General features: G+C 44.1%; 1 protein-coding gene across 1 annotated transcript in view; it reads left to right on the forward strand.

The window, feature by feature from the left end:
- PTPN13 (protein tyrosine phosphatase non-receptor type 13) overlaps positions 1-24,390 on the forward strand; it is a 172,869-nt gene that overhangs the window by 44,769 nt on the left and 103,710 nt on the right. Inside the window, exon 3 of the mRNA XM_063136332.1 lies at positions 24,034-24,203. Within this exon, the coding sequence (XP_062992402.1) occupies positions 24,034-24,203 (170 nt within the window). The remainder of the gene's footprint in view (positions 1-24,033; positions 24,204-24,390) is intronic.

Genomic DNA, 24,390 nt, shown 5'->3' on the forward strand with positions numbered 1-24,390 from the left:
CAGGAGTAGGCAGCCTGGCACTCTCCAGATGTTTGGGACTACAAGTCCCATACCCCCTGACTGGCTGGGACTCATGGAGGTTGTAGTTAAAAAATCTAGGGGGCACCAGGTTACTTGTCTGCTTTGGAATGTAGTCCCAATACACTTCATAAAACCTGGGGTAAACCTAGATGTGATGCAAACTTGTTTATTGCAAACATTTTTAATCCTGCTTTTCCTTTTTAAAAACCTTCCGGTAGCTAGCAACAGTAAGTTAAACACAAATAAAACTGAAATGACGCAATCACTAAAAGAAGCAGAATGCTAAAAAAAACAAAGATGCGCAGCAGCTGTTAAAACCATTAGTTGCTCTTCAGCAAGGAAAACAGTTTGACTTTGGAATTGCCAGTGTTCCTTGGGCATTGCTGGACTTGACGTTGGCCTTATTTTGTCAACTGCCTTGTTAACTTTCATGATGAAAGGCAGGCTCAGTTCAGACAACACGTTTCTCTCTACTCTATGGTTGAGTGTTTAGGAAGTACTCACCACATGACATGTTCTAACTCCACCATTGTGCGACTGTGGGCTACTGTGGAGTTCAGTAAAAGGCAATGCAATGTTTGATTGACAGTTCCTCTGCCTTCTCTCCTCCACCGATCCTCACAATGGTATCACATCAGCCATTGCTGCAAAAATAAATAAATCCCAGCAGCTCTCCTAGAGCGGCACTCTCTCCATTTGCTGCTCTTGCCAGAGAACTCTGTAGCCAGTGGGAAAAGTCAACTCAACACAATGAAAAACTCCACTGAATCCTCCACGCAACACTTCACACAAAGGTTGTGCAGAAACTCTCCTTTGCATAATGTGGATATTCAACGTGGAGTGTTTTCTTTTTTTTAAAAAAAAAATGCTCCACTGTGGGATGGAGTTTTCCCTCAAGACAACACATTTCTTAATGGTGGTATAAAAACTCCACTGTGGAGTTCTAAAACCACTGTTGAGAAATGTGTTATCTGAACTGAGCCTCAGTGTATAAATAATTTTAATAATGATAATAATGCGATGATCTCAGAATAAGCGTGACTCCCCCAACACACACAAACACACAACTAAAGCCCTTGATTAATTTACATGCACACAGTTCTGAATTACACACTTATTTTCAAACCTCAGCATTGTCTTTAGAGCACTTTGATGGAACTGCACTGGCAAGGTGGTAAGAATTCTCTGACATTTCATCTTCCGTAAATGGGTTTTTTTTTATTAAATCATAAAATCAAACCATTTGTTAACTCTTAAAGAACAACCCAGTACAGCTACTTTTCATTGCATGTGCATTTCCTGAAAGATGCGGGGAAAGTACAAGACTTGTGCAACGTTATTGGTATTGATTAGTCACCCTAGAGAGTTTTTTACCACAGTAAGTGCAAGCCTGCAGCTATATATCTTATTGGCAATGAGGGATAAGGAAATGTTACAATCTACCTGCTTTCCTTCTCTTCCAGTGTATGATAGGGTGGTTTTTTTGCATGCTATTTTGGCTCTGCCCCTCTAGAAGAGCCACATTTACTCTGCTATCTTGTTGATCCTTTTGAAAGAAGTGTGTGGACTAGAAGCCTTATTCACTGTGGTTAATGCCATGGTTTAAGGTGTCTTCTGAACACAGCCCGGCTTTCTGACTTAACCACCATATTTAAAGCCATGGTTTAAGGTAGCTTCTGAACAGGCCCATTGACTGTCAGTTAGAAATGGAAGCCAAACCTGGGGGAGATGATGGAGTGGGGTGCATTTCTTGAGCTCCCGACAGTTTGTAGCATCCTGGGAGAAAGAGGGTATGGCTGGTTAGAACACTGAACAAGATCATTTTTGAACATTTTTGTTGTAGATCCCACTTCTAAGAGTTCCATTACCTAACATGCCCCAGTCCTAATTGAAAATGAGTTCCTTGAATTTTTCGGTCACATATTTCATTTTCATTTCATTTATTATATTTCTGTACCGCCCCATAGCTGAAGCTCTCTGGCGGTTCACAAAAATGATTTAATAAATGAAATGAAATATTTCAGCTGCTTTTCTCTTTCATACAGCTTTGTTTTGACTTTGTCCAGACATCATGAATTTCCAAGATGTAAAGCATTACTTGTAAGGAGTCATGCATGGTGATCACATACATGTCTAGTTCAGGGCAAGTATATGTGATGTATATGTGCTGGGAACTAAGCCTCAGTGCATCTTGGCTCTCCAGTTCTTGTGCATATAGGAAAATAAATGCATCTGCTGTGATTTGCGTTGCAGTTTTTGAGTGCTGCCTTATATGAAAGTATTTTGAAGTGGCTCAAGAGAGGCTCCTATGACCCTAATTTGGGTACCACTGGTTTAAGCTTTCGATGAAGTTTCATGATTCATAATAGAATATGAATAATAAGGAATAGAATAATATGGAGCTAATACTTCAGAAGTTTATGTGAGAGTGCCCTTGAGCTAACAACACTTGCGTAATGCCAGCCTCAAAGATCTGAGAGATGAAAACAAAGCCACTTTTTTCTCTTCCTGGGGTTCCCAGGCAACACCTCACAGAGCCCAGTATTGATGGTTTACATCAAGTTGTATTCCTTTTTCTTTCTTTTTTCTGACATAAGGAACAGAAAATTTTGAGCCTGTTTTTTCTGGCTGGGGAGGCAGTCTTTAAGACTGCCTTAATGTATGTTAGATTGAAGCATATTCTAAAAGTTATATACATTCCCAAATGTCATTGATTTCAATCAATACAAGAGTAGCTTAAGAGGTGGGTTCTCCTGTGGTTGGACATTGACTCCGTCCTGATTGTTGCTCTGTTTTGAACTCCTTATATTGTCTTGATGATTCAGACACCATTCCTTCTTCTGTAAAATGGAACCATTCATTGAGTAAGATAGAACTGAGTAAAACGGCTTTATTTATTAAATAAATAAATAAATAAATTCTGATGGAAAAAATAGAACAGTAGTATTTTGTGCAAGTTCAAAACTTTAGACTGAAGATGGTCCAACAGAACGGATCTCCTTGGCTATGTCAGTGCATGGTGGAAAGGAGAGAATAGCTCTGTTCTAGAGCTGATTGTATGCAGGAAGGTCAGCGTTTAATTCCTGTATCTAAATGATCTCTGGTGGCAGAGCTTGAAATGATGTCTGTCTGAGAGCATCAAGTGTGCAACTTGTGGTCCTCCAGGTGTTATGGCCTGCAACTCTCATCATCCCTCACCAATGACCATGCTGGCCAGAGCTGATGGGAGCTGTAGGCCAAAATGTCTGGAGGGCCTCAAGAACATCAGAAATGCTTTGCTGTATAGGTCCAAACATAAATGTAACTGAGGGCCCATCTACACCAAGCAGGATATTCCATTATGAAAGCAGTATGAAAGTGGTATATAAAAAACAGGAGCCACACTACTGCTTTATAGTGGTACTGAAGTGCACTGACAACTGGTGGGGCCCATGACACATCTACACCAAGCAGGACATAACACTATGAAAGCGGTATGAAAGCAGTATATGGTATGTGCCAATGGGCCCCAACAGTTGTCAGTGCACTTCAATACAGCTATAAAGCAGTAGTGTGGCTCCTGCCTTTTACATACTGCTACATACTGAGTTGGTCTAAAACATTTTGAGATCTTCCATCTGCCCATCCCCAATCTAAGCTACTGAGGACCACCACATCTTGAGCATTGCGAACTCAAACAAGATATTCTGTAGGATGTACACTAGGTATGCAAAATTAAGACTTTGGAGAGTATTGGTTTATCTCACAAACCACTGGTTTTCCCTTTATAATTTGCAAGATTAGAAGCAGATGCTCAGCAGAGAGGGAAAGGCCTGTAGTTTGCCTCCATTCGGCATCAAGTTGGAGTGTTATATATTGGGTTAATTTGCACAAAGATTACACCTATCCCCGTCCAGTCCTATTATTCCACCTGTTTAATTACCCGCATTAGCACTTGTCATTCAGAGGGTGTATGCTGCATCTTGTGTTCTTGTAGTGCATGGGGATGCATGCTCTATCTTGCATCGTTGAACTGCATGAGGTGAGAAGCAACAGGTCTTTCCAGTGATGTTTCTTTTGTGTGTTGTGGGTATCTGTGCGTGTAGAAGAGCAGGTCTTTCCTTTTTGTTCATCCAAAATCTTTTTTGAACTGTAGGGCTTACAAAAGTGATGGAAGCTAAAAATAGGAGAAGGCACCCATCTCTAAAATGACACACAGCCTGGGTAGGCTTTGTATTGTGAGGTCTGGTGTGTAAAACATTGTGGGTCCCTGTGATCCATAAATTATGGAGAGGAAAGCAAGTAAACCAAGACAAGAAGAAAAGCAAGGCAGGCAAGAGTATGGTGGATAGTTTGGGACTACATGGATGTGGATCTGATAAGTCTCTTGGATGGAAGACAACAACAAGCCCCATGTAAGAGCAGGATATAAGCTTAAGAGTATTCCTTTAGAAACCCAGTGCAGGTAGTGCAGTGTTGGGGAAAAGATGGCACAAGAACTCCACCAGACATATTTATTTATTTATTTATTTCATTAATTAATTTATATACCGCCCCATAGCAGAAGCTCTCTGGGCAGTTTACAAAAGTTAAAAACAGTGAACATTAAAAAGGATACAAAATTTAAAAGCATCAAAAATATAAAAACAACAGTATAAAACAACAGTATCCATTTAAACAACAACAGTTCTAGGATCCATTAAAAAGCAAACAAACTTAGCATATGTTGTTAAATGCTGTTAAATGCCTGGGAGAAGAGAAAAGTCTTGACCTGGGAGGAATCTACACGTCGTACTGAAGGCGCTTGCATGCGCCTGCAGTACGCCCCCAAAACGATGGTGTAGATTCCTGCCTACCTGCCCAGAAGAGACGGAGGAGGAGGAGGAGGCTGGGGAATCTGTCCGCGTCCTTGCCGCCGCCGCCTCCCCGCCGGCCTCCTGCTGCCGGGGTAAGAGCGACCCGGGTCGAAGAGCTCGGCGGGGAGGCGGCGGCAAGGACGCGGCCGGTTCCCCAGGCTCCTCCGCCTCTTCCTCCGTCTCTTCTTTCTTCCGTCTACACCATTGTTTTGGGGACGCACTGGAGGCGCATGCAAGCGCCTTCAGTACGACGTGTAGATTCCCTCCTGGCGCCGAAAAGATAACAATGTTGGCACCAGGCGAGACTCATTGGGGAGATCATTCCAGAATTGGGGGGCCACCACTGAAAAGGCCCTCTCCCTTGTTGCCATCCTCCAAGCTTCCTTCAGAGTAAGCACTCGGAGGAGGACATTAGATGTTGAGCGCAGTGTATGGGTAGGTTCATGTCAGGAGAGGCATTCCGTCAGGTATTGTGGTCCCAAGCCGTGTAAGGCTTTATAGGTTAAAACCAGCACCTTCCATATGGGAAAATGAGGTGGAGATAGTCTCAAGCTTGTCATTAGTCACAATCAACAACCGTTTTAGGAATTAAAAAGCTTCCTCTATTCATTAGCTTACCATATAAGCGGTGTTTACAATTATAGTGTCAATCATATTGCATACTCAAGTGTTGACCTATTCCATACCACTCTATGCCTATGACGTGTTAGGGAGAATTATCCAACCAGTATGCATTGCTTATATTCTGACAGTTAATTGGAGGTGCTGATTCTTGTTGTTCTAAAGAAAAGGGAGTACTCTGACCTGTCCAAAGCTAATCCGGTGGAACAAGGAGATTTGTACGAACAATTGAGTCCTAGTTAAGGAATGTAAGATTAATAAAGCCAACTCAATTCATCATTTACAATATCAGGTTTGACCTTCAGTTCAAACTACTTAGCAACATAAGTTTTGGAATATTTTGCAGTTGAATTGTTGTACTGAGTGATACCTCATGACTACCAACAATCCAAAACGTTTAAGCTTATATATGTGAGCATATATATTTTCAATGATCAAAAAGCCTGCTGGTTTAAGACCAGAATTAAAGGCATCTCATGTTTGCTCAAGCTCCACCAAGCCAAGATATTGGAAGCTTAGGCTGATGCCATAACAGACATGTCCCGTGATCAGTGATGATGTTGTGCGATGTCACAAATTGTGCTTTCTTACAACTTACCTTCCATGCACACACACTTTTCTTTGGTCTTTCAGGCCCAAATCTGGATGGTGAAGTTGGAGTTGATTCCTCACATTGTCTTGGTCCTGTATTGCCCTAACTCTTCATTCACTAGAGTCTTTTTCATGCACTTTACCACTGAAAGTGCTGCTGAGAAACCAATGAAAGGCACACCTCTTCAACAAACATGAATAAAGTACACCAAAATTTGAAAGGAATGTATAATACATTGAAATGCAGCTTAGAGTGAAAAAGTACAAATGTGTCCATTTTGAGCAACTTTTTACTTGCAATAATAATAATAATAATAATAATAATAATAATAATAATTATTATTATTTATTTGTTACCCGCCTCTCCCTCCGGATCGAGGCAGGGTACTACACAAATGCAAACGCCATAAAATACATATAATTAAAACATTCAAAACTAATACATCATTAAAAGCAGCACATTATTAAAAGGCATCTTAAAATTCAAGTGGGTAGACCTGCCGGAAGAGACCAGTCTTTATAGCTTTCTTAAAATCCGGAAGATTTTTAAGTTGACGAATCTCTCCCGGCTGGTCATTCCGTAATCTGGGAGCGGCAGAGGAAAAGGTCCTCTGGGTAATAGTTGTCAGCCTTGTTTTTGTTGACTGGAGTAAATTCTTCCCAGAGGACCTGAGTGTGCGGGGCGGATTGTACGGGAGAAAGCTATCCCGTAGGTAGCCTGGACCCAAACCATGTAGGGCTTTAAAGGTGATAACTAACACTTTATACTTTACCCAGAAACTAATTGGCAGCCAGTGAAGAGATTTTAAAACTGGTGGATATATCCACTATACCGGTGGATATATATTTTTCAGCTCACTTTGAAATTTTACACAATTGTAGACCTCACTGGTTAGATCATGGATGCCACTTTTCACATTATTAGCTAAACAGAAGCCATTTTTATAAACAGTTGCATTTTGAAGCTTATAATAGTGAATCATTTATTTATTTTATTATTGTTTATTTTATTTATTACATTTTTATGCCGCCCAATAGCTCAAGCTCTCTAGGCGGTTCACAAAAATTAAAACCATAATAAAACAACCAACAGGTTAAAAGCACAAATACAAAATACAGTATAAAAAGCACAACCAGGATAAAACCATGCAGCAAAATTGATATAAGATTAAAATACAGAGTTAGAACAGTAAAATTTAAATTTAAGTTAAAATTAAGTGTTAAAATACTGAGAGAATAAAAAGGTCTTCAGCTGGCGACGAAAGGAGTACAGTGTAGGCGCCAGGCGGATCTTTCTGGGGAGCTCATTCCACAACCGGGGTGCCACAGCAGAGAAAGCCCTCCTCCTAGTAGCCACCTGCCTCACTTCCTTTGGCAGGGGCTCGCGGAGAAGGGCCCCTATAGATGATCTTAAGGTCCGGGAAGGTACATATGGGAGGAGGAGTTCCTTCAAATAACCTGGCCCCAAACCGTTTAGGGCTTTAAATGTCAATACCAGCACTTTGATTGGGCCCGGACCTGGACTGGCAGCCAATGAAGTTATAAAATGACCGGCGTAATGTGATCTCGCCGGCCAGTCCCTATTAGTAAATGGGCTGCCCTGTTTTGTACCAGCTGAAGCTTCCAGATCGTTTTCAAAGGCAGACGCATGTATACCACATAGCAGTAATCCAAACGAGAGGTTATCAGAGCATGGATAACTGTAGCTAGGCTATCTCTGTCCAGATAAGGGCGTAGTTGGTATATCAACCTAAGCTGATAAAAGGTGCTCTTTGCCACTGAGTTCACCTGTGCCTCAAGTGACAGTTCTGGATCCAAGAGCACCCCCAAACTATGGACCCGATCCTTTAGGGAGAGTGCAACCCCGTCCAGGACAGGGCAAACATCACCTCACCGGACAGATGAACCACCCGCTAACAGTACATTTTGGGCGTTGTTTTGCAACTCATCTCAACTAAAGGGGCATCTCCACTGCTCCTTTAATATAAGAGAGTAAAATGAAATTCAATCATCCTAGCTGGAAAAAGAGCTTCCGCATTTCAGGAGAATGTTACAATGCAATGCTTTCCACTCCCCTGTAATTAAAAAATTTGACAACGTTGGAAGCTAGGGGATATGAAACCACGCACATGCATCCTTGTGACCTAGCGGTCTCCCCACTCAGTCCTCCCACTAGTATCCCATCTGAAATGGAATTTGGCCCTTGGGTTGAAAGGGATTCTGCCCTCCTGCAGTATGCCAACTGTCCTGACACGTCCCTGGGAAAAATACCTACGTCTATATTATTCTTAAGCTAAAGCACTGAGCGGAGTGTTTCAGAATCTTCCCAATGTTGGTAGAGAGGAAGGCAGATGATTTTACATGTTGATTCCACTCATCTGTCAAAGAGCTCAAGGCATCTCCAAAATCTGAAAGGTAGGTTAAGCTGTGAGAGAATGATTTGGCCAAGGTTGGGAAGCTTTGTATTGCCATTTGACTCCAAGCTTCACCTTCCCCCCCCCCCCTTTATACCCATGCATGTATATACCTGACAACTGAGGATCACACTCCATGCATCCAATGAAGTTGGCTGTAGTCCATGAAATCTTCTGCCATCTGTGAGTCTTTGGCTGTGTTCAGAAAACACGATAGTCAACGGTGGGGAAATAATCAGCTCGACAGTTGTTTATCTAGGGCGTACTCCCCACACAACATGCTAATAATCAACCATGGTGTGGATTAGGATCAGCGTTGAGTTGACTATTAGTCCACGCCGAGTTGACTCACTCATCCCCTGCCCTCTCTCCCACTCAGTCCTCCCACTAGTATCCCATCAGTCATTGCTGCCAGAAATCTATCCTGCCGGCTGGACTACCGCTTTGACCACCCTTGCCTTGCGACTCTGTGGCTGACAAAATAATCAACGGTGCCTTCTACACAACACAATAACCAATAGTGGTTTAAATAGCTGGCTCTGCACAGTGTTGGTTGTTTACATTGGTTATTTCAGCCAAATAACCAATCGTTGGTTAAAAAACATCCTCCGCACAACACAATAACCCATAGTGGGTTAAATAACCAACCGTTGACTGTTTAAACCACCATTGGATATCTCGTTGTCTGAAACCAGTTGCCACAAGACTCTGCTTTTTTGTGGCTGAGTGGGAGAGAGGGCAGGGGATGAGTGAGTCAACTCAGCGTGGACTAATAGTCAACTTAACGCTGTTCCTAATCCACACCATGGTTGGTTATGGTCTCTCCAGTCTAAGCAATTCTCTAACCGGCCTGGTTCACAGTTGGCTAAAATGATGAGATGGTACTGTACTAGAGGCCTGCATGGGGGCAATAGTTATGCATCTGCAACACCTTTTAAGACTTTTAAGATGCTCAAAATCGTAATGGATTTTCTCGAATCTTTAAATATTATTTGTTATTGCACATGCCTATTAAAAATAATTAAAGAAATGTCCATCTGTCTTTTTATGCCCTATTTGCTAAAACAATCATTCTGTTTTGCCATCGTATGGACTTGTTATTTAAGAAAAAACAACCACAATTCCTAGCTGTCTTCTGGCCGTGTTTATTACACTCCCAAGTTCCATTTGACCAGGCTGCATAGTTCTAGAATTAGCTCACCAATCTGGTAGCTAATTGCTGAAAATGAGACGCAACTGACTAGGACCCATACTAAAAAAATTCCAGTGGTCCTGGAAAGAAGATTAAAATTCTCTTTTGCTGGAAAGATTTCTGTGTTTTAGGGAGAGAGAAGGGAGACCTGTCCTTGTTCCACCTAGCAACGCTAAAATGTACTCTGGAGGAGAGAAACAAAGAGGACTCGCTTAAGAAACAGGAGTGATTTTCTGTTGTTCTTCCGCTTCGTTATTGCTTAAAGGGCTCTACGGATCACTTTATGGATGCTACGAATTTTGTGCATCAAAAGGTTTCTGAGTGGGAGTTTCCAAATGGCAAACCACTTTGTTTTTCCCCATGTTTCTTCTGAGGATGCAACAGAGCAAGTTATAAAAGCAAAACCAGATTGCTCTCAGGGCATATTGTAAAGGGACATCCTTTGTTTAATTGTGTTTAACTGAGCCTACGCAGGCGTAACAAGGGACAGAGCAGTGGGTGGTTCTGACAAGAATGGGTCTGGGAAAAGACTTAGTCCAGGGTGAGAGGCCAGGCAATGTAGGAGAAGCAAGGTCAAGCAAGCATGCAGGAGTAGGATCAGGAATTATTCCTTTGTTAGCCATCTTCATCAATATCCCAGAAAAGATCAGCTACTGATAATCTCAACAGGACTAACACCTGAACAGGACTAACTTGCTTTGTGTGTGTTGAAGCAGTGCTGTTGAGTGAGGCCAGGAGGATTGCGTAGAAGATAGCCTATTGAGCATTTAGGAAAGCATGTGGTACAGCCCTCCATGTAATAACATGTTTAAGTGCATCCCCACATCAAAATTTCCTGCATGTGGAAAACTAGCATGCTAGGGCTTAAAGGTTGTAGCTTAGTTTTCTCCCCTCATGTGATAATGTTCTACATGCAGGAAATACTACACAACATATATTTTTTCTGAATGTTGGAATTTTATTTTATTGATTTATTATAATTTTAAACCTCCCGATAACCAATGTTCCGTGGATGGAATTGTCTCTTGATCAGTTGTTGTGATTGACCCTCGGATTCATGCAATCTCCCTTTCGGAATCTGTCAGTTAATGCCTCTGTGTGTGTGTGTTTATGTCATGAGAAAATAAGCCACACTGCATGGTTAACAAGCCACCCCAGCTGTGTTCACATAACACGCTATCCACTGAGTGTGGGCTGTTTTGAACTGTGGGTTGTTTTGAACTATAGGTTAATGTGTTGTCTGAACACAGCCAGGATGGCTTGTTAACCATGCAGTGTGGCTTATTTTCTCGAACAAGCTAGCTTGAGATCCCATGGTTTGTTGTTGCGTTTATTCCAGGTGGTTAACAAGCCACACTGCATGGTTAACAAGCCACTCTGTCTGTGTTCAGACAACACAATAACCCATCCTATGGAAAATGTGCGGCTTCAAAGAACTCAATAACCCACAGTTCAACAAACAACCCACAGTTCAAAACAACCACTTGCACCATAGGTTGGGCACCCGTGCCTTACACATTTGTTTTGTCTTTTGAGTATAGGTTGAGTGTGGGTTAATGTATTGTATGTGCAGCCCCAGAGACTTAGTTCTCAAACTTGTTTCCCACTTCTACCTCCCCCACCACACAGACACATTTCTTCTATTATGAACCTTTGTGCTTGTTCTCAAGAAGTTTGGCACATAGCTGTGTTTGTCTGTTTGGTCGGTTGATTTCGGTTTTGGCAAATTTCACAACTTCATATTACCACTTTATGTCTCTATAACTCCAAAGAAAGAATGAACTTCGTCTTTATCTTTTCTTACTGCAATAGTTTTAGTTTAGGTCAAAATCTATTCAGGAACATTGTTTTCCAATAGATTTGGCAGATACTAATTGCCCTTGTATACCTTTTCTTCTAGACAAAGCCAATGTGTAAGGCACGGCTATCCAACCTGTGGTACAAAGTGACACAAGTTGTATGCCTGGACAGGTGGGGGAGGGCCTGTGCTCCTAGCTGTGGCATAGAATTAAATCCAAATTCTCACCTGTGTCTTCCTTGCTGTATTGCTGCTTGCTCTGTTGCTCAGTAAGCTTGGGGCAAAGCCAATAAAGATGTGAAGGCCATGGGGGAAGGACCCAGAAAAAATTGGGGACCAGAAAATTGGGGGGAAAGCACACAATTCCCCCCATACTTTTTTTTCAGAGGGTGTTTTTTGTTTGTTTTGGAAAATTGGGGGAGAAATGTTTTTTCCCTAATTTTTCCAGGTTTTGTCATTTTTTTCTTCACATCTCTATAAGCCACCCCAAGACATGGGGGATTGCGTCTTTACTATAGTGGGAACCGGAATGGCAAAAGCTCATGCTTTGGGGCTTGGTTTGTCACACATTTGCCAAAAGGTCCCAACAGCTTTCAGGTGATGGGGGGGGACCCAAAGGCGTGACCCCCCCAAAAAAAGACCAAAATAACAGCATATTGTAGCTTAGAGCTCTTCCTGCAAGTAACCGAGCCTTATGAGAAGCATTTCAACCTTTTTTAAATGGGTGGGTGGAGTTTGCACGAAAGCACGAAATGACTGGCGGGGGAGGGGCTTGGCCTTCTGGAGAACTTCGGAGGGTTGGATTTAGTCCCTGGTGCTGAGGCTCTGCGCCCGTGTCCTAAGCAGATAACCAGGGGCACAACCATTCCAGCCGCCCCACAGAAAGACTAGTTAATTTTTTCCTCTTCCCTTCCCTTCCCTTTCTTTTTCCTTGTGTGTCGTGTCTTTTTTAGATGGTAAGCCTGCAGGCAGGAGCCGTCGTATTTTACCGGTTATATATAAGCCACTCCAGGAGACTTTGGGGCTGAGGGGGCTGATAAAAAAAAAAATCTTGAAATAAATAATTAAATACAATGTGGCAAAATGTATAGGCTGCCCTCAGCCTGATTAGAAAAAAATGGGATTTCAGTATACCTAATCTGCTATGCATTTTACCCCAGATATGTAATCTGCACTTTCAGGTGGTGCTGCAAATAGAAACCTTTTCACATGGAAAAAGACTTTTTTAAAGAAGAAGAAGAAGAAGAAGAGGAGCAGCAGCAGCAGCTTTTGTTTGCTTGCTTTTCCTCTTTCGCATTTTGGCATAACATCAGAAATGGATTTATGGGCTCCCTGCCTAGAACAGGCAAAGATGTATTTTGCAAACAAGTGGTACAACAGTAATTTGTACTTCTGTGTGTGCGTCGGTGAAGTTATGTGGTTTTAACATTAAGCTAGCATCCTGTTGTGTAATGCTTCTGGGGTCCCTTTCGAAAGCACCCCCTTCTCACCCATTGCGGTCAGTTCTTGAAATTTATTTTCGGCATTCTATCTGCTAAAAAAACCTCTTGGTTTGGATTTATTGGACCATGTTAACATTCCACAACCTGGCAGTCTCCAGATGTGTTGGACTCCAACTCGCATCATCCCCAGCTGGGAATGGAGCACTGCTATGGCACCACTGGAGCTCCCACAGCTGCCAGGAGCTGCCTTGCTGGCTTGACCATGAAGTGATCAGTCACATTTTCCTTTGAAGTGCAGCTGCGGCCTGGCCTGGCATTCAGTGGCTGCTAGCACATTACAGGGCTGCCACAATGGGCATAGGCGGCCCACAACTGAAGCTGGGCCATGTGGAGAGAAGCTTTATCCTGTGTTCCCTCCAAGACCTAATGAAAGCCCCGTTATACTTCACCAAAGGTGAAGGCGACTGCAACTGAAGCTAGGCCATGTGGGGAGAAGCCTTATCTAGGCCTAGGGTGACCATATGAAAAGGATTTCAGCAGGTGTCATTTGTATGCATTTGTGATGTACACCTAGTGAAATTCCCTCTTCATCACAACACTTAAAGCCAGATACAAAATAAAAACAACAACAACAACAACAACAACAACAATAATAATAATAATAATTTATTTCTTACCCGCCTCTCCAACTGGATCGAGGCGGGGAACAACAGCAATCATAAAATACATAAAATACTGATTAAAAACATAGCATACACTGTTAAAAACATCCTAAAAGTATCCTAAAAAAGAGGCCAGGGCTCCTGTAACTTTAACTTTAACTGCTCTGTCTCCTGTAATGTAGACAGTACATTAAAAAAAAAAAACCCCACTGAGCTCAGCATCAGCAATCAAATTACCTGGTCCCTTATAGGCAGTGTTACAAATGGCAGAAATTATGCAGTGATGGTGCCAGGTGGGTAGCCCTCGGAAGGGCATTCCAGAACAAGAATGCCGTGGTGGAAAAAAGCCCTGTTCCTTGAACCCACCTGCCAAATTTCAAACAGCAGGAGGGACAGGACTTTTGGTGCTGGTAGATGTCCACATGTCTCCTCTTTCTTTCCATCAGAGATTTTTCTCCAGGCCTTTGCAATTTGTCACCCCAGCAAGCCATGTGCAGCTTACAAGGCAGTTCCATCAACCGTCTGTCAGAACATATGAGTGTAAGAAGAGCCCTGTTGGATCAGACCAAAGTTCTATCTAGTCCAGCATACTGTTCCCACAGTGGCCAACTAGATGCCTATGGGTAGCCCACAAGCAGGACATGAGCGCAATAGCATCCTCTCACTTGTGTTCCTCCGCAAAGTGGTATTAAGAGCTCATACTCCTCCAACCATCTTGTCTGCATCATACAATTGTGAGGAAATCCTTCCACAAAACAGGACCAGACAGTGTTTTGGACCCATTCATCAATTCAAGGGTAGGCAACCAGATGCCGTCCAGATGTTTTGGACTACAAGTCCCATCAGATCCAGATAGCATGGCCAATTGGAGTCCAAAACACACGGAGGGCACTGGATTATTGCATTCCTTTTGTCTATCCTGAATCTCCCACCATACAGCTCCGTTGGGAGACCCCGGCTTCTAATATTATGAGAGAGGGACCAGATAATTCCCCTGGCCGGAAGTGCTAGGTCTTGTTAAGACACAGAGTAACTCCAGCAACACATTATGCTAGTTTATCTGACAGTTTTGTAGTAGTTCGTACAGCAAAGTTTATTGTTGCACGATCTGCTGTTTCTGATGGTAGGTTTCTTCATAGAAAAGGTCAAGTGTAGGCTGCATCGCCTCACTGTTTGCTTTTCTCTTATGGCAATATTATTTTCACAGAGCATGAATGGAGGTTCTTGTGGGGACTATGAAGTCACTCTCCTCTCCACAGATTCCCACCGTTGCATCAAGTAACTTCAGAGCTTTTCTGCGGGAATTTCTCCTGATAACGAGCATCTGACGGGCACGGCTGTAATTCTTTTTAGTTGGCAGCTTCATTTTTCAAACCAAAAAAGAGAACCTCAGGGGAGAAAGTTGTTCCAATTTGCAGGGTTTTGCTCCGGCTTTGATGTATTGAATAATTGCACACAAAAAACAGCAGAAACATTATTATGTCATCTATTAAAATAGCATTGGATCACTGTGCAAAATATAGTATATAAAACTTTATCAGTTTTCTTCATGGTGGAGAGGAAAGGGTATTACCTGATATGGTTATTAATGATAATGAACAGGCTGATATACCTTTTGAATCAGTTACATGATCTGCAAATCGATTATAGGAGTTCAGGAATACATAGATACTGTAGGTTGCTACCGGTCAGTTGAGTTTGTGCTGTTCTTGTGCGAAGGATGTAAATGAGTGTTGGTTTATTTATTTATTTATTTATTACATTTTTATACCGCCCAATAGCCGAAGCTCTCTGGGTGGTTCACAAAAATTAAATTCTCTGGTTCTAGAATTCTCTTTAAAAAGGTTCTAATTCAGCAGTGGAGGAAACTCAGATTCGTGGAGTAAAATAAATTTGGGAAAGATATGTACATGATTTGTTTTATAGGAAGATAGAATTTGGATAGATCCTCCCATATTCAGAATGTGACTAGTGATTTCCCTGTCACTGGAGAGTAGCAACGTCTAAAAACAGATATTAAGCAATTAAAACCTTAGGATAAGACTTAGAGCCATGCTCAGGAACGATGGTTATTGCTGTATAAGTCCAAAGGGTGGATTCAGATGACCTTTCACTTAATTTGACGACCAGAACTATCATAAGAGCTATGCTGAATCAGACTTATGGATCAGATGGCTTTTCTAGTTCAGTGGCCAGCTAGCACCTGTCTGTCAGGAGCCGTTGTGGAGTGTGGAGTGCGCGAAATAATGAGACGGAGACATTAGCTGGGTTTTAAACAGGGCCACATTTATTGATGGATCTGCAGTAGGGAACCTAAGCAGGCATCATTTTCTAAAACGGCATACAGTACATCTGTTAACTGAAAATGGGTGAGACATTCTCAGCCAAGAGGTGGCGTCTTAAAGTTAGCCGCCCCCAAGCTTCCCCTTCTGGGGTAGGGAGGCCTTCCGTGTCACACCCCCCTCACGGTATGTAACCGCGAGTGGGTGAGAAAAGGTTGGCCTCAGAGGTAATCCTTATTTCCCCAGCTGGGTCGCAGGACTCGCAGCTGTTGAACCTCAGGTATTTTCCAATCACTGCCAGGTGCCTTAGAATGCTCACTGTCCCTCACCAGTTGAAGATACCTGTATTCCTGCCAATGGGGGTGACAAGCCTCATGCTTTGTCGTCTCCTCCCCACACACTCATAATAATATCGCTCAAGGCCCTCTGCAAATCCATCAAAAACAGATCGTTGCCGAGTTCCGAAAGATGGACTCCATCATAAAGCTCCCTCCACTCATGAGAGATTGCGAGGTGCTGAATGCTCCAGTCGCCATTCCTAGTTAATTCATGGTAAATCTCCCTATTTACCCTTCTATGAGCACGTTCAATAGCCTTGGGATCACTAGCTCTCCAATTTAACCTGGGAATCAGGCAAGACCAAATTATAACTATTCCCGGCCACCGTTGCCTGATCAAACGGAAATCGGCCGCTGCCTGGAGAATTAAGGCCTTGCCCTTAAGCAGGCCCAGATCATTTCCTCCCAAGTGCACTAAAAGCACCTGTGGGATAGGGGAAAATGCACGCTGCTGAAATAACATCGGAAGGAGGTGCTCCCACCGCATGCCACGCATGCCCAACCATTGTACGTTGGCAATTCGGCTCAAACCCGACTGTGTACCAAAATTTGTGCAGGATGCCCTCCTTCCAGCCCAGAAGACAAAACTGTGCCCGCAGAAGAGAACCCGAACCGGGTCTCGGCACTCCCACCGATCTAGGAAGAAAACGGAACTATGTAACGCATAGTTAACGCAATCAATGGTGCAATCTGCGCACATAAGACCGGAAAGCCTGTGAACGCCATCTGCCAATCACCTGTACTCTTTCAGGAGGCAGACCAATTGCTGCTGCTGTAGAAGCAGCCCCGATTCGAAAGGAATGTGTCCCAAACTGTTGTGAATCTAAGCCCAAACTGTGAAGTGCCCGCTTTGTAATGGCCCAAAACTGAAACTTAGTCAGGGGGGATAAATCCTGGTGGCAAAACAACCAGCCTTGTGTTAGGCCCCGCAAAGCAATAAAATAATTAATGGCACGGACCGGGCAAAGTTCCTCCAAAGTTGAGGGATGTAGGGATATAACTTTTCCCCTGCCCAGTTGGTCTGTTTTGGATCTTCTCAGATTTAAAGTTACCAGTTGAGGTGAATATTGCAAATCTATAATTTGAAAGGCCCGGGTTGTGCCATCCCCCTTTGATGCTGCAACCAATTCTGAAATGCGAAAGGCACCAAAAAAGGCAGTCAGGGCGGCAGCGTGAAAAAAAGCAGCCTCAAAAGGGGATGAGCACAAAGTTGGCCATATAGCTTTTAAGCCAATTAATATATTTGGGGATAGAGGTCTCCTAGTGTCTGGAACCTTGGGAGAAGCCCTAGCCCACCCTTGCAGGGTCCTCCTTACCCTGAAATCTGTGGTGTTGTCGGCTACACCACGGATCTTTGCACAAAAGGCGAGGGCAGCTAGCTTGCCCCCTATAGTCCGTGGTGCTAATCCTTTCCTTCGTTCATCAACGCAAAACTGCAATAAGTGCTCTACTGGAATGGGCCAGATTTGTGGTAGGTGAAGATTTCTAAATGCTTCAAACTCCCTACCTGCCTTCTTGTACGTTGCCCTGCTGCTAGGGGCCACAGAGTGCCACATGGCCATCTCTATGTCAAGTGCAAAAGCAAGGAAAACCCCGTGGGGGAGTAAAAAGAAGCCAAAGGCAAAGGTAGAACCAGGCAATCTTCAAAATGGAATATTTACAAAAGTTTATTTACAGTGCCAAATACAGTGCACCTTGGCATTGTAAATAAACTTTTGTAAATATTCCGTTTTGAAGATTGCCTGGTTCTACCTTTGCCTTTGGCTTCTTTTTACTCCATCTCTATCTCACTCTGCCAATCTCCCAGAGGGCCTCGGGCATGATCTCCGGCATCTGCCTTGCCCATGGAGCCAGACTCCGAAATCTCTCGACCTGCTGACGCGAAAGAGCGTCAGCGATGGAGTTGTCTAAACCTGGGATATGTCTTGCACGGAATAAAATATTATTCCGCAGACAATGCAAAGTAAACGCACGAACCATCATCATTACTCTGGGGTTAAGCGATGACAGGGTGTTGATTACTTGAACTGTGGCCTGGTTGTCGCACCAAAAATGGACCGAGGAGTTAGCTAACTCGCTCGTCCAAAGATGCACAGCTACATATATTGAAAAAATTCAAAAAATGTTAAGTCTCTGCATACGCCCGACGTGCTCCAATCGGCAGGCCACAGTTCAGCACACCACTGATCACCCTAGATGACACCGAAACCTAAAGCACCAGAGGAGTCTGAATGTATTTGTAATTCAGCTTCCAATAACCGCTCAGAACGCCAGAAAGAATTTCCATTGAATTCCTCAAGGAAAGAAAGCCAAACGCTTAAATCCTTGCACATTTCTTGTGTAATTCTGATTCTGTGATGCGGGGAGGAAATGCCTTGCATGGCATTACAAAGATGGCGTATGAATGCTCTGCCTGGAGCAATTACTCTGCAGGCAAAGTTGAGATGTCCAACCAGCTGCTGCATCTGCAGTACGGTCACTTTCTTACGCCCTCGAATTGCCAGTAGCAACTCCTTAAGAGAGCCCAGTTTGTCAGCAGGTAACCTACAACACTATTGGATGGAATCCAATTCGATTCCCAAATAAATTAGCGTGGCAAGGGGGCCCTCCGTTTTTTCGTGTGCCAGTAGGACACCCAGCTCCTCTGTGAGCATTTTGAATTCCTCCATAAGCCAAGCACACTGGCCAGAGTCAGCTGGACCAGCGAATAGAAAATCGTCCAAATAATGGGTAGTGTCCACCTTACCCGTTCGGTACTGCAACAAAAAGGAGCTAAATTTCTCAAACATGGAGCACGAAATGGCACAGCCCATTGGCAACGCTCTGTCGATGAAATAATGCCCCCGAAAATACAGGCCCAAAGATCAAAATCCTTGGGGTTGATGGGCTATAGGCAAAATGCAGATTTGATATCACATTTGCCCAGCAAGGCTCCTGGACCATTCTGGCGCACAATGGCTACCGCTTCATTAAAGGAAGCGTAACGCACTGTGCAGAGGTGTTCTGGTATAGCATCATTTACTGATTTCCCCTTTGGAGCAGATAGATTATGAATCAATCTGTAATCCCCAGGGGTCTTCTTGGGAACAATGCCCAATGGTGACACCCGTAGATTGGGAATTGGGGGGGTGATGAACGGACCAATCATTCTACCAGCCGCAACTTCCTTACTGATCTTTTCCTGTACCAATTGTTCCATTGGAGCAATTGATTTTGAATACCTAGAAAATAAAGGTAAGCGAGGGCCTACAAAAGGTATTCTGAAACCTTCTTTGAATCCTGTAAACAAATATTGGGCCTCCTGACGGCAAGGGTATTGCTCTAATATACGAGATAAAAGTTCAATTTTAATTGGGCTGGGGCCCTTTTGTATGTGGCTGTTGTAAACCTGGCTTCTTACTCCCTTGGTTGTCTCAGTTGAAATTACGCCCACCCCTTGTGCGGAAACAATTTGAGGCTGGGTGAGGGCCTTTGCAGATGGGGCATTCATGTCTATAGCGGCATGGGGAATGAGAGCACGTGCCACGGGAGTTATATTCCCAGCAGGGCAGGCGATGTTGAACCCCCTGTCCTGCACTCCCTTTAAAGGAAGACACGGGCTGCAATTTAGCTAGCAAGTGACCACTGTCGGCTCTATCATTTGTCCCCGATTTGGTTGGCGTCATGAATTGAAGCCATAAATCGTGGTCTTTTACATCCCAATGCAAGGCGTGGTCAAATGCGGCTGTCATGCGAAAAGCCTCATCATAGGCCAGCCATGCCCCTCCATCATACTCTGAATATGCTCTATAGATCATATCCAGGTACTTAATGAGAATGCAGCCTCTCTCAGGGAATCTTTGTATGATTACGCTCATATATATAAGGAATCCTGGTAATCAGTTAGCCCAATTCCTGGCTACTTTCTTCTTCCTTTGTTGTTGTTTATTCATTCAGTCGTTTCCGACTCTTCGTGACTTCATGGACCAGCCCACGACAGAGCTTTCTGTCGGCTGTCGCCACCCCCAGCTTCCCCAAGGTCAAGTCTGTCACCTCCAGAATATCATCCATCCATCTTGCCCTTGGTCGGCCCCTCTTCCTTTTGCCTTCCACTTTCCCTAGCATCAGCCTCTTCTCCAGGGTATCCTGTCTTCTCATTATGTGGCCAAAGAACTTCAGTTTTGCCTTTAATACCATTCCCTCAAGTGAGCAGTCTGGCTTTATTTCCTGGAGTATGGACTGGTTTGATCTTCTTGCAATCCAAGGCACTCTCAGGATTTTCCTCCAACACCACAGTTCAAAAGCATCTTCCTTCGCTCAGCTTTCCTTATGGTCCAGCTCTCGCAGCCATAGGTTACTACGGGAAATACCATTGCTTTAACTATGCGGACCTTTGTTGTCAGTGTGGTGTCTCTGCTCTTAACTATTTTATCAAGATTTGTCATTGCTCTCCTCCCAAGAAGTAAACGTCTTCTGATTTCCTGGCTGCAGTCAGCGTCTGCAGTAATCTTTGCGCCCAGAAATACAAAGTCTGTCACTGCCTCCATGTTTTCTCCCTCTATTTGCCAGTTATCAATCAAGCTGGTTGCCATAATCTTGGTTTTTTTGAGGTTTAACTGCAACCCAGCTTTTGCACTTTCTTCTTTCACCTTTGTCATAAGGCTCCTCAGCTCCTCCTCGCTTCTTCCTTCTTCTTCCTAAACCTCTCAAATTCCTTAACTGTATACTTGTCTTTTTCTTTTTGTTCCGATTCCCTGAAAAGAAGGGAAAATACATCGACAAATTCACCACGTAGAATTTTCTCTCTTGTAGCTGGCAAGAGATGAAAACCAAGTGGGGAAGAAGTACTTCCGGGAGGAATTACGTCCATATCCGCTCCAGCATAAATATCTTTAATGACTTGCATGCCAGTGTTTGCCTTTGAGGCAACAGCCCCAGCTGGGCCCTGCCATACAGCTGCACATGCTGCTGCTATAGAATTTGACTGGGCTGTATCTGCTGCAACTAAAGAAGGGGTCAGTGCTGCTGTGCTATTCGGAGCTGATACATCCACCTCCGCAGGAGTAGTAGCAGGAGCTGAATTACCAGAGCCCAAATTCTCACTGTTAGATGATCCTAAACCAATGATTCCAGTTGCTGGGGGCACCACAGCATTGGTAATAGCATCAGCAGTTGGTGCCACATTCACTGATGTAGGATTGGATGCACTGGACAACGTGTTCAAAATTGTGACATAAGAAGTCAGAACATTTGAATTCCCCTGGGGTACCAGGCCTGAAGCCTGCATGGGAGGCCAACCCATTCCCATGGACCAGGGATGCCAACTCCAAGGAGGAATAGGTCCCCACTGCTGAAATATGTTCTGTGGGATTGTGTGTGTTTGCTCACCTTGTGCCAGTAGAGGCTGCAATGCTGGGTTTGGATTTGAAGTGCTGGCTATTGCAGCTGTTGCTTGAGCCATAGGCTGCATGGTCTGCGAAGCACTTGCAGTGGGCACAGTTATTGTGTCACTGCCTTGTGTTGCTGGAGGTGCGGGAGTGGCCTCAATTGCATCTATGTGTGCTACAAGAGAAAGCCAAAATTTATCTTGGGCCTGTTTTCTGGTTTGTGGGCGGCGAGGTGTAGTTACCTCAGGCCGGGGCACAGTAGTGTTTAGTGGGGGATTAATCCCCCTGCTCTGCTCAATGGCTTGCACCTTAGCAAGCATAGCCACAATATCTGGTGTCTCATCCTCATCCGAGGATGATTCAATGACAGTTCTGATTCGTTTGGATGGTGGGGCAGGGGCCTTCCCTTTGCCCTTCTTACCCCCCATGCCCTTCTTGGGAGGCATTGTACTCAAAAATAAGATATTACTTCCTTAGAATTAAAAGGTTCAAAAGGGGAACAATTTGCAATAGGCCAGGCTACCAAGGCTCACACAAAACCCCACGTGGCTATACTCTATAATAGAATATTATTCCCTTTATAATTAAAAAGGTTCAGAAGGGGAACAAAATTGCTATGGCCTGACTACCAGGCTGAGGCTCCGCCCCTTGGGCCTGCAGGCTTTGCTTGAGTGCAGACCTCAAACAGCTCTCTGCGTGGCTCTATCAAGCAAATACTAAGTCCCCACCCCTTGGGCCTGCAGGCTTTGCCTGCGCCTTATGGCCTCAAACAAATCACCCTACGTCTCCCAAGTCCTGGCACCCAGAACTCAACTCCAGTTGGGCCCACCCACTCTCAAAGGATATTCCCAGCTACTTAAAGGGGGGGCTCAAGAACAAGCCCTCCCCGCTATGGCCTAGGCCAGGCTCTGTAATTTAATCCCCCCAATAGTTCCAATATTGCATGGGAAACACGTCTCCTCACAAGAAAACCAACGCCCTACAAACGCCTGGGGGGGGGCAGGGAGGACCAGCCGGCCCTCCCTCAAACCTGGGCCTATCTAAGGTCAGACGCCAAAGTCTGCTGCTCCTGGGACGTTCCTGCTCCTCAACGTCCCTGGACTGGCCGGCAAGCTACTCCGAGGCATGCACGCGCGTGACTCAGGAGCAAGAGGCGCGGCTGCAGAGCCCAACCGCACCCTTTCCCCACTCGTGCTGGCTCCTGGCTGGGCTCAAGGATGCTGAGTTTAAAACTCAGCTGCGTCTGTCCCTGCCGAGAGCCGCGTTGCCAAGGTGAGACGGGGAAGAGCACGAGCCCTTGAATAGGCTCCTAGCCCCTCCCCGAGTCACGTGGGCCCGGGAGGAGGCCGTCAATCGATGGCCTCCGTGCCTCGTTTCGCGCACCCCCCACAACAGCCCCACCCTGCCAAGCTACGCCGGGCAAGGGTTTAGGGCGTTTGTAGTCAGTTGTTTGAAGCATTCTGCACATGGTGTTTTACTGTAAGACGGCTTTATTCGTCTACTAAGAGCATTGGGAAGAAAGTCTCCTCTTGATTATCCTACTATTCCAATACTGTAAATGTTTATTCAGAAGTAAGTCGCACTGAGTTTAAAGGGGCTTACTCTCAAGTAAATGGGCACAGGGTTGTAATTTAGGCTCATTACAACGCAAGCATTTAGCAGAGAACGCGTACCACACCTTTGCAGGGCTTTCTGAATGGCCACAGGAAATATATAGGAGTTATAGGATTTTCTGTTAGAGGTATATTCCATATATTTAGACATGATTGCAGGATCATTGTCTGTAAATTGCAAATGATTGTCAGAATTCGAATCCAGATGTTGAAAGTAGAAAACTGTGATTTAAGGGGTCCTCCTTTCATACTGCTTTCATAGTGCAATATCCTGCTTGGTGTAGATTAGGCCTGTGTTGTAAGTAACCAATAAGTCTCCTTTGCAGCTGGTGTGTATGAGACAAGGAGGGGAGGGGGAAGAAATATTCAATAAAGTGGCCCATTATGCCTGAACCAGGCCCGTAAGTGCATGGAGTCCACACACAGGTTTCACAAGGCGACTGCAACAAATCACATCACTGGGGGAAACATATTCCTGCAAAAGCATTCTTTTACTGTGATTTTAGGGAACATATTTTCATTTATCCTAATTGCTTATTTCTCTCTCTCATTTAATTCAACTTGTTATTGGAGATTTAAAGAGGGATAATTAATACACCTAAGAATGTAAGGAGACCTTTTTAAAAAGAGGACTCGTTTGAATGCTTTAGGGTGGATTCCTGCATTGAGCAGGGGGTTGGACTCGATGGCCTTGTAGGCCCCTTCCAACTCTGCTATTCTATGATTCTATGATTCTATGACTGTAAACTCTCCCTGGCTCTCATACATCAGATTTCTTTGTTGAATGGATATGTACGTGAAGTCCTTTCGATTTGCTATTTTAATTGCTGCTTGGATTTTCCTCCCTTCCAAATACAGCTGATCCGACTGCCCTGGGCTTCATCATTTCTCCGTGGTCTCTTCTGCTGCTTCCATCTGGTAGTGTATCATTTACAGATGAAAATGTTTCTAACCAAGACCTGCGAGCATTCACAGCACCAGAAGTTCTCCAAAACCAGTCGCTGACGTCTCTTTCCGATGTTGAAAAGGTACAGCAATCTCTCTTTGGTAGTGTTTTCTTAGGCTGCACCTAGGCAAAGGAAAAAGAATGGTAATTTAGGTGAAATATTCCAGAACTAGAAGTCCTCTTGGCTACTTTAATACCAGAAATGCAGCTATCCACTCCACATATGAGTCTTTTAATTCTGTTGTTTTAAATCTGCGATTGTATTTTAA

This window comes from Elgaria multicarinata, chromosome 10, assembly GCF_023053635.1.
Source record: "Elgaria multicarinata webbii isolate HBS135686 ecotype San Diego chromosome 10, rElgMul1.1.pri, whole genome shotgun sequence".
Classification (NCBI taxonomy): domain Eukaryota; kingdom Metazoa; phylum Chordata; class Lepidosauria; order Squamata; family Anguidae; genus Elgaria; species Elgaria multicarinata.